Consider the following 11,218-nt stretch of genomic DNA (forward strand, 5'->3'; position numbering starts at 1 on the left):
AAACAGGACGCTTCAAGTCACATCAGACCATCTTTGTCATCATGAACACATGCAGGGCAGCCCATACTGACCAGTCCATTGTTCTTTCATCTGTGGGAGCTTGTTGAGTAAACTCCCCGTGACTAGTTGTCATGAGAAACCAGTCCTGGTAGGCATCACCTGAGTAAGAGTCACTTGGCGTTCCTCCCATCCCTGGGCAGCGCAGGCCTCAGGCGAGGGTCGTTGGGCAGAAACAGACGAGAGGCTCGGACGGACTCTCACACCTAGGTAACTCAGGTCACCGTGTCACCGCTGGAGCCCTCACCTGGAGTGTTGGGGTGCCCCCTGAATGTTGAGGTGCCCCCCAATTGCCCCCCAGCTGCCAAGGGTCATCTTTGTCAACGTTGACAGGGATTCAACGGTGGCCATCATCTTCTCGTGGCCTGTCGGGGTGACTCGGGGCACTTGGGTGCCCCAAAAATCACCTGGATAGCCCCAAAAATCACCTGTCTAGACCTGGGTACTCCCAAAAATCTCCTGGATCCCCCCCAGAAATCATCTGGGCACACCTGGGTTCCTGTAGAAGATCCTGGATCACCCCAGAAACCACATGGATACACCTGGGCACCTCTTGGGCACCTGGTTCTACCAAAACCCCTGTAGCCCCCCCAAAACTGGTGTCCCTAAATCCCCATTGACTTAGATCAGGGTAGACCAGGAGTTCTGTGTATCCCCAATTATCTCTACTAATCCCTTCCTGAGGTCCCAGTTATGACACAGTGCTCCCAGTAACCCCAGTGCAGCCTACTTAGCCACTCCCAGTGCTCCCAGGAATAGCTCCCAGTTTGACTAGCTTGTCCTCCCAGTTCTCCCAGTGCTCCCAGTAACCCCTCTCACTGCTCCCAGTTTGTTTGCCCAGTTTCCCCCTTTCCTGCCTTCCAATGATGCCAGTTCCCCCCACAGTAGTTCCAGTTCCTCCCCAACTGCTTCCGCTTTGCCCTTCTCACTGTTCCCAGTGTTTTTGCCCAGTTTCCCCCTTTCCTCCCTTCCAATGCTGCTACTTCCCCCCTCCCAGAGGTTCCAGTTCCTCCCCCACTGCTTCCCCTTAGCCCTTCCCAGTGCTCCCAGTTTAACCAGACATGCTTTCTGATCAAGCCCTATTAATAGGAAGACCTGGTGTCCCTAAATCCCCAAATTATTTCATTGAGGTAGATCTGGTGTCCCTCAATAACCATTGACTTCAAAGGGTAGACCCAATGTCCCAAAATTTTTAGTCCTAAAAGTCCCAATTCTGGGCTCAGAATTACCAGATTTTGGGCTGAAAATGGAGATTTTTGGGCTTACCTGAAGGCACAGCTCCAGCATGGGCCACAGGTGAGGAATAAGGGATTCAGGATTGTCTTCCAGGAATTCATCCAGGACTTCCAGAGCATCAGCACCATGATTCTGGACTGGAAATTCCTGGAATTAAGCCCAAAGATTTCCTTGAATTTTACCCATATTTCCCCGTTTCATCCTCAAATTTCCACAAAATCCCCACTGACTTTAATAGGGTAAACCTGCTTGCTCTAAATCCACATTGACTTCAGTGGGGCAGACCCAATGCCCCTAAATCTCTATTGATTTCTAATGGGGGGACCTGGTGTCTGAAAGATCCCTATCAGGACATTAATATGACAAGAAATGGGGCAACTGAGAGACGTTGTAAATGATGGTTTATTGCTTTTTTGCATCAGTCTCATAAAAAGGTGAGACATTAAAGGTGTTACATCCAACACCATAGTATCAAAGCCACCTCATTATTAGTTACAATGCCTTATGTTAGTTTTTTAGCAAAATCTATGAAGTTTGCTAACCAATCATTAATTGCTTTACTTCCCGTGGCTTTGCTGCAATGTGTCATTTTTCAACCAATCATATAATATTTCACAAAATTACATTGATACATCTTAAACCTCTAACAAACTTTATAACAGGTTCTATAGCTAAACTTTAAAATATTTTCTATCTCCCCTTACATATTCTGTTGCTTATAAAAGACATATTTCTGTTTGCTTAAAATATGTATTCACTTAAACTGCAAATTTATATTCTTGTTTCATGTCTGTTTCACTTTAATGCTCTAATTCTCCAAATCTTCTCCAACGTCTTAGGTCAAACCTTGCATCCATTTCTATCTCTGAGCCTGTATGCAGAAGGCCCTGAGAGCTCTCCATGCCTGCATTTCCCATACCACAGTATCTCAATGGACCCTTGGTTTCATGAGGGCTCAAAATTGTAGAAGGGTCTGTGGGAGTCCAGGGTTTTTCCCTGTCTCCTTTGGGGGTGCAAAACCCCCCCTGGCAGACCCCTCAGAGACCCCCGAGTGCTGCCCAGGAGCTGCAGGGGCTAGATTTGGCTCCTTGGGAAAATCTGCCCACGTTGAGAGAAGAGACACAGAAAATAATGATGAGTAGAGTGTAAATTAGAATGCTAGAATGTAGTATAAGTAGTTTTTTAGATTGTTTATATTAAGGGCCATGTGGCCAAGATGGAGGATCCTGGGTGTGGTGGACTTCTTCCTCCTTCTTCTTCATGTCATCCATGCTGAAGTTGCACCCTGGGAACCACAGATTGGATGGGGAAAGAACTGGACATTGTAAAGAGGTTGCATGGCATTGGGGAAAATTTGTAAGTATTGTATACGTAGTTTAGGGTATAAAGACCTTGGCTCAGCCCTCTCAGGAGACCATTCTGCTATGGTCGACCTGCAGAGCGGATCTGTGCTGGGCTGGCAAAAACTTTTTTAAGATAAGATAAATAAACAGCCCCAAAACAACACAAGGTCGTCTCGAGCTGCTTACTTGTCGGCGCCTCCGAGAGAACCAGACTTTTAACCACCTCCATGCCCTCTCTGGGGAGGTCTCAAGCCTGAAGAGACCCTCGGAGACGGGACAGGGTCTTCTTCTTCTGCCCTGTAGTGTAACTGTTGCCATTAGGAGCTGGAACAGAGATCACACAGAGTTAAGCGAAATAAAATGGGTATTTATTGAGAGTCCTTCAAAGGCCATACTCTGGCAGTACCAGTGCCACAGTGTGGCCCCTGCCCTGTCTCAATGGTTCCAAGGCAGAAGTAAAAGCCAGCTTGGTCACAAGATTTCACATTTTTATAGGTTTCAGTCCATTTGCATACTCCATTTGGAGTCGACCATCCAATTAAGTCTCAAATTGTAAAGTGTCATTCTCCTCACCTTCTGGCTGGCCCACCCTTCTCCTTTCACAGTTTTTATTCTTAGGGCCTGGAGTTTGAAGAAACTGTCCTTGAATCAATAGCTGGAATCAGACTATTTTGTCTTCATCACCCTAAGCACAATGGAAAAGCATACCCAAGCAGAACAGAAAACTCAGAACTTAAGGCATCATAATAAAGGTCTCCTTGGTTCCACGGTGTCAGAATGGCCCCTTCGTCCCATGGAGCCCCACACTGTCACTGTGCTCCCCTTGATTCCATGAGCCCCTGCTGTGCTACAATGGCCCCAATGGCTAAAACAGCTTCTAGTGAGACTCTCTACAACCACCTGAAAAGAGGCTGTAGCCAAGTGGGAGTCAGTCTCATTACTGAACAAACACTCACAGAATGAGTGTCTGTCTTAAGATAAGCCAGGGGTAGTATAGGTTTGATACCAAGAAAAACCTTCACTGAAGCAGTGATTGGGTACTGCAATCGTCTGCCCAGAGAGGGGTGGAGTTACCATCCCTGGAGGCATTTCAAAAGAGACTGGGCGTGTCACTCAGAGCCATGATTAAGTTGATGAGGTGATGTTAGGTCATAGGTTTGACTTGATGATTTCCAAGGTCTTTTCCAACCTTGTTACTTCTGTGCTTCTCTTTCCCTAAGTCCCTGCAATGTCTCAATGGTCCTTTGGTTTCAGGAGTCCCCCACAGTGTAAAAATGTACCTCTGGTTTCATGAGATTCCTCAGTGTCACAAAGGTCTCCTTGGATCCACAGTGTCACAATGGCCCCTTGGTCACAATGCACTTCTGATTCCATGAACTTTCATGCTCTCGGCAACAGTTCTGCAGTATCACCATGGACCCTTTGTCCCACGAGGTTCTGTAATATAACATGGTCACCTTGGTTCCATGAGGCTCTGCAGTGTCACAATGGACTCCTTAATTCTGTGAGGCCCTGCAGTGTTACATTACACCCATGATTGCAGGAGATACCATAGTGTCACCAGGGCCTCCTTGGATCTGCAGTAAACAATGGACCATTGGTTCTGTGAGGCCCCACAGTGTCACAAGGGCCCCTTGATTCCATGAGGCCTTTCTCTGTCACAATGGACTTGTGGTTCCATGAGGTTTCTCAGTGCCACAATGGTGTCCTTGGATCTGCAGTGTAACAAGGGACCAGAGGTTCCATGTGGCCCCACTCTGTCAAAATGGATTTTGATTCCATGAGCTCCCACAATGTCAAAAGGCCCCTTTGTTCCTTGAGGTTCCATAGTGTAAAAGCTGACTCCTTGGTTCTGTGAGGTTCATTATCATCAAATCTCCAAAATATCAAAATAAGTCTCCTTAACACAAATTTGATGAAAAAATAATTTTTGAGGCCTCAAGTCCAATGTCCAAGAATAGGATAACTCCTATCCTTGTGTGGATACGTCATTCTACAAGTGTGTTGCTTATATTAAGTCACTACATGTGTATTAAGTCACTACATGTGTATTAGCATGTACCCATTTCCTAAAATCCAATTCCAATTTCCCAGTTCCTGTTCATTCTATCACTGCACCCATGAGCCAGTTGTGTTCTTGTCTTCACACCTTGCCTGCTGGGAAAGCAGCCCCTGCATGCCTTATTCTTGGGCTAAAAATTCACAGGCATGGTAAAAATTTTACTAAATTTTTGTCAGAGACACCTTTACTTTCCTTGTTCCTACCTGTCACCAGTGCCTTCATTGTTCTGCTCTATCTGATACCTTGGGGAATTTTCTCACTCCTGTCTCTCAGTGGGACCCATTAAAAGTTCAAGAAACTTTCAAGTTTCAATTTTATTTTGAGTTCTTGAGGGGATTTTTGAAAAACATTCTCTCAGGGACTGACTCCAATTTAAAAAAGACCAAACTCCTGAGAGGGTCATCAAAGTAATTGTGTTGTGTCTCCTGGCACAGAGGGAGATAATGGCAACCAGGAAAAGCTTCAAAAAGACATTTCTGCTGATGAGCAGCTCCTCTCCCAGTCCAGCAGGGCTGAGAGCACTGCCTGCAGGCACTGAGGGGACAGGAGCCAGGCACACACAGGCTAAAGGTAATCAGCACTGGGAAGATGTTGAGCTGAGACTTCACTTGGGGAAACATCTTCACAGCCCTGGACATGGTGAGTCTGTGGGTGCAGGGCAATGTCCCCTGTGCTCCTGGAGGGATCTCCTGGAGCCAGCATATGCCACAGCCTGGGGGATGTGTCAGGAGGACTCTCCCAGATACTCTGAGGAAGAGGAGGAGGAGGATGTGCTGCAGAGAGGGGCTGCCCTGGGCACTGTCAGAGGGACAGGGCAGGATGGCTCCTGCTGCCAGGGACGGCTGCAGGGGCTGAAGCTGGGGCTGCAGCCAGGGCTGCCCAGGACTGTCCTGCAGAGCAGCACCTGCAGCCCTCAGGGCTCTTGGCCAGTCTAGGGCATGTGCCACCTGCCAGGGCCAGCTCTCAGCCTGCCTGTCAGCTCCCCATGGACTGTGGGGAGAAGTTGGAGGTGGAAGGAGCCACCCCCATCAGGGCAGATTTCTCCTGCTGTGGAGATGGTGCTTCATGGCCAGGGCTGCTCTCAGTTTTCTCCTCAAGGGAAGGGAAAGGGGCTGTCAGGTGTGTCTGTGTCACTGAAACTCCTGTACTGTCCCACTGGGGATCAGCAGATCTGCCTCACATCTCCCTCACAAAGTGCCTCCTCACCCTCCTCTGCCTGCAGACAGCAGCAGCAGCAGCACCTTGGCTGGCAGCATCTCAGTTTGTCTGAGCTGCCCTGCTGCCAGGGAGATGCCCCAGGGCAGTGCCCTGTGGTGGGAGGGGTGTACAGGGCATAACTGAGCCCCAAGGGCTGGGCTGGGCTCTGGCAGGGTACAGGGATACAGGGATATCAGGCCTTGGATACAGAGAAACAACTCCTAATAGGCACAACTTCAGGCAGCAAAGAGCCAGAACAGCCCTGGATATCCTTCTAAGTCCAGCTGCACAGGGAAAGAGAGAAGGGTTTAGGAAGATTGACTTTGAAAATGGAGCCTTCAAAGAATCCACTTTGTTTTTCCAACACACTGTAATTTTGATCACTGTGAAATAGTGGGGGGTGTAAAGAGCACAGGTCAGCTGTGTGGCACCAGCAGGCCTGACTGCAATGGGGCACAGGAGCCCTGTTTTCCCTCTAGACTCCCCAGTGTTCAGGCTGAGAGCAATGATGAAGAGGCAGTAACTCAGAAGTGCAAAATTGGTATTAAAAAAAAAAAAAATTACTGAAGTTCCTCCAGAGGAAGAGAAGTAGTTTTGAGAGGATTTGTAATATAATTGCACAGGATTGACTCAAGGAAATCCTTTCCAGATTGTCAGTCGGTCTCATCGGTCCACCATGCCCTTCTGGCAGAAATGTCCAACAGCAGCTCCATCAGCCACTTCCTCCTGCTGCCATTGGCAGACACAAGGCAGCTGCAGCTCCTGCACTTCTGCCTCTTCCTGGGCATCTTCCTGGCTGCCCTCCTGGGCAATGGCCTCATCATCAGCGCCGTAGCCTGCGGCCACCACCTGCACACCCCCATGTTCTTCTTTCTGCTCAACCTGGCCCTCACTGACCTGGGCTCCATCTGCACCACTGTCCCCAAAGCCATGCACAATTCCCTCTGGGACACCAGGAACATCTCCTACTCTGGATGTGCTGCACAAGTGTTTTTTGTGATGTTTTTCCTTTCAGCAGAATATTTTCTCCTGACCGTCATGTGCTACGACCGCTACGTGTCCATCTGCAAACCCCTGCACTACGGGACCCTCCTGGGCAGCAGAGCTTGTGCCCACATGGCAGCAGCTGCCTGGGCCAGTGCCTTTCTCTATTCACTGCTGCACACAGCCAATACATTTTCCCTGCCCCTGTGCCATGGCAATGTCCTGAGCCAGTTCTTCTGTGAAATCCCACAGATCCTCAAGTTCTCCTGCTCAGACTCAAACCTCAGGGAACTTGGGCTCATTGCTCTAAGTGCCTGTTTAGTGTTTGGGCTTTTCCTGTTCATTGTTTTCTCCTATGTGCAGATCTTCAGGGCTGTGCTGAGGATCCTCTCTGAGCAGGGATGGCACAAAGCCTTTTCCACCTGCCTCCCTCACCTGGCCGTGGTCTCCCTTTTCCTCAGCACTGGCACATTTGCACACCTGAAGCCCCCCTCCATCTCCTCCCCATCCCTGGATCTGGTAGTGTCAGTTCTGTACTCGGTGGTGCCTCCAGCCCTGAACCCCCTCATCTACAGCCTGAGGAACCAGGAGCTCAAGGCTGCACTGTGGACACTAATGAGTGAAAGATTTCAAGAACATTAAACTGCTGACAAATTTATGCAAACCACTTGTAATAAAAGAAATCTTTCAATAGTACTTGTTGTTTTGGTTTTGGAACTTTTTTTTTTGGTTCTATTTTTCTATTATTTTGCATAAAGAAACCTAATTTTTTGTGCCATTTCTCTTTCTGTTACTCTCCACTTTTCCTGTTGCCACAGACTGTATAAACGAGGGCTTGTGCTACAAGTGGCTTTAAAGGAAAAAAAGGATCTCCCAGCAAGGTTTTCTCCAGGGATGTCCCTTTTGTTCCGTTCTCTAGAGCTGCAGCAACAATGTCTGTGTGCAGAGTTGGAGCACATCAGTGCTGGCACAGCAGCTGTGCCCAGCAGCAGCAGCACTTGGGGTTGCCTGTGCTGCTCCTGTGCCACTGCCCCACTGCCCCTTGTTTTGCTACGGGACCCTCCTGAGCAGCAGAGCTTGTGCCCACATGGCATCAGCTGCCTGGGCCAGTGGCTTTCTCAGCACTCTGCTGCACTTGGCCAATACATTTTCCCTGTCCCTGTGCTAGGGCAATGCCCTGGGCCAGTTCTTCTCTGAAATCCCACACATCCTCAAGCTCTCCTGTTCACACTTCAACCACAGGACACTTGGTCTCATTGCTCTTAGTATCTGTTTAGGAATTGGCTGTTTTGTGTTCATGTTTTTTTCCAATGTGCAGATCTTTAGACCTGTGCTGAGGATCTCCTCTGTGCAGGGACAGCAGAAAGTCTTTTGCACCTGCCTCCCTTATCAAGCCATGCTCTCTCTGTTTGTCAGCATTTCATTTTTTGCCTACCTGAAGCCCATTTCCATTTCCTCCCCATCCCTGGATCTGGTGGTTTCAGTTCTTTACTCAGTGGTGCCTCCAGCCCTGAGCCCTGAGATCTACAGCCTGAGGAACCAGGAGCTCAAAGCTGCATTGTGGAGACTGATGATTGACTGCTTTCAGGAACATTAAACCACTGGCCAATTTCTGCAAAACACTTGTAAAAAAAGTGACCTTGGATATTTTTTGATGCTTACGTTTTGGGGTTTTTTATCTTTTGCTTTATTATCTTCATACCCTTCAGAAAGAAAGCCATTCTTCCTCCCATTTCTCATTTAGTTCTCCTCCACCTACCCTGTGTCCACAGTGTGTGTCAATAAGGAGCTGTGCTTTTGGTGACTTTAAACAAAGTAAAAGACCTCTCTCCAAGCCAAGTATTTTCCAGAGATGCCCCTATTGTTCCCTTCTCTGGAGCTACAGCAGCAATGTCTGTGTGCAGAGCTGGGGTAGATCAGTGCTGGCACAGCAGCTGAGCCCAGCAGCTGCAGCACTTGGTGCTGCCAGTGCTGCTCCCGTGCCGCTGCCCTGCTGGCCTCCTGCCCCTCGTGTTGCTGCAGGGCCTGAGTGATCTCAGGGCTGGGCACAGTGGGGGTGGCAGTGCCAGGGCTGCAGCAGGGACAGGCCATAGTCACTGCTGGGACAGTGCTGACGCCTCAGGGCAGGGCCTGGGGGCTCCAGGCTCCTTGGCCAGGCTCTCTCCGGAGCACTTGGCCAGGCCAATGCTGAGCAGAGAAAACTCCTGTGAGCAGCCCCAGGCTGGCCGTGGGCAGGCTGGGGCCAAACAGCATGGCTGGTGCTCTGCAAGGTCCCTGCAAGGGGGAGAGCCTGGCAAGGATCAGCAGAGCAGGGGCTGATCCAACCCCACTGCACTGGACAGCCCAGGGCAGCGTCCCAGAGCGTCCTCATGCACCTGCCAACAACATCCCCCCTCTGCAGCCCTGGCTTCTCCCCCAGCTCACACAGGTGCCAAATCCTTGCAGGCACAGACACGGCAGCACTGGCTCAGGAGCCCCTGTTTGCACTGCACAGAGCAGGTGTCAGCACCCCCATGGTGCTGCTGTGGGGAGATGGAGCTGAGTGAGCACAAATGGCATCAGCCCCTGGGGCTAGCAAGGGCTGTGGGAACACCAGGGAAACCACTCAGGTTTGTTGTGACCTCTGCAGTCAGGCATAAAGTTTGTTCCCATGAGCTGTGGGTTTCTAGTTCCACTGCAGACATTGCTGCTCAGAGTCACAGCTGCATTGTAGCCACCCCCACACAGCCCTGAGCATTTCATCTGCTTCACTTTTCCTTTCTTTCTTCTTTCCTGATCCAGATTTCTGCCTCTTGCCCATCTGTGTCCCCTCCCCTGCAAACAGCCCATACCTATTTTCCCATTCCTCTCTGGTACCACTCCCCATTTCAGTTTCTGAGTTGGCACCATGGGAACATCCCTTGGGGAGCAGGATCATCCTACAAGTGCTTCAGGAATTGTCTGCAGGGTCCTGCAATGCCTCGTGCTGCTCTCCTGCCACAGGCACCGCAGGCCAGGGGGCCCATCTGGGCTGGTGTGTCTGGGTGTGGGGCTCCCTGTCCTGGGCAGTGAGGAGGGGCTGGAGAGGCTCTGCAAGACTGACAGGATGGGCTTTGGGGCTGTATGGAGAAGCTGAGGGACCTGGGCTGCTGGACCTTCTCAAGGGGAGGCCCAGGGCACATCCTGCAGCTGCTCCAGGGGTGGTTTCAGAGAATCACAAAATTGGCCAGGCTGGAAAAGACCTTGGATATCATCAAGTCCAATCTGTGCCCTGACACCACCTTGTCTCCCCTGAGCCTCCTCTTCTTCAGGATAAACAAGCTGAGCTCCTTCAGCGATTCCTCACAAGACTTGTGTTCCAGAACCCTCAACAGCCTTGCAGCCCTTGTCTGGGCACTCTCCAGCCCCTCCATGTCCTTCCTAAATTGGGAGCCCAGAACTGGACACAGCACTCGAGGTGTGATCTTACCAGTGCTAAGCACAGGGGAAAAATCACTGCCCTGCTCCTGCTGGCCACATCATTCCTGATCCAGGCCAGAAGCCATCGGCCTTCTTGACCACCTGAGGACATTGCTGGCTCATGTCCAGCCTGGTGTCCATCAGTGTCCCCAGGTCCCTTTCTGCCTGGCCACTGTCCAGCCACTCTGCCCCAAGCGTGGAGCACTGCAGGGGTTATTGTGGATAAAGTGCAGGACCCAGCATTTGTTTAAACTGAAATTGATGGACTTAATCCCTGGATCCAGCCTGTCCAGGTCCCCTGCAGAGCCCAACTACCCTCCAGCAGATCCACACTCAACGTCAGAGAGCTCTGACGGGGCTCTCTGGGGCACTGGGGATAATGGGAGTTGTAGGCGCAGGTACAATACTGTATAATGGGGCCCTGGAGCATCATGGGAGTTCTAGATGCAGCTGCAATGTCTGCAGGTGGGGCGTGGGGCATGACGGGAGATGAAGTCATTGCTTGAATAGCACTCCATGGCACCGCAAAGCATGATGGGCACTGTAGTCCCGGAAGTGATTCTAACGGAGTGTTTACGAGCTCTGGGAGGGCACATGGGGGACCACTTTTGCCTCTGAATGGCAACTTCAAGTCCTCAGGGAGGAAAGTTTACAGTTTGGGAGCACTTGGGGTGAGCTTGTGGAGCTCTAACCGGGCTCTTTAGGGCATGGGGCACAGCAGGAGTTTTGGGCACGGGACTCTGTTATGAGGTGCTCTGAGCTCACAGGGGATGGCAGGAGATGAATTCCCAGAAGTGCCTGTACCAGGCATCTGTGGGCTTGGGAGATTTCAGGGGATTCAGGGATGTGTTTGGGAGGTTCCCAAATGGGTGCTGAGGGGACACTTTGGGATCCTTGGAGT

At 50.5% G+C, this 11,218-nt stretch overlaps 1 protein-coding gene across 1 annotated transcript; it reads left to right on the plus strand.

The window, feature by feature from the left end:
* Positions 1-6,588: 6,588 nt before the first annotated feature.
* On the plus strand, positions 6,589-7,521 carry LOC306803376 (olfactory receptor 14A16-like; the record flags this gene model as incomplete). Its single annotated transcript, XM_079308738.1, has 1 exon — positions 6,589-7,521. The coding sequence occupies one exon, from the start codon at positions 6,589-6,591 to the stop codon at positions 7,519-7,521; it is 933 nt and encodes a 310-aa protein (XP_079164864.1).
* Between the last annotated feature and the right edge of the window lie 3,697 nt (positions 7,522-11,218).

The sequence above is a fragment of the Erithacus rubecula genome (assembly GCF_903797595.1).
Source record: "Erithacus rubecula genome assembly, chromosome: 6".
NCBI lineage: Eukaryota > Metazoa > Chordata > Aves > Passeriformes > Muscicapidae > Erithacus > Erithacus rubecula.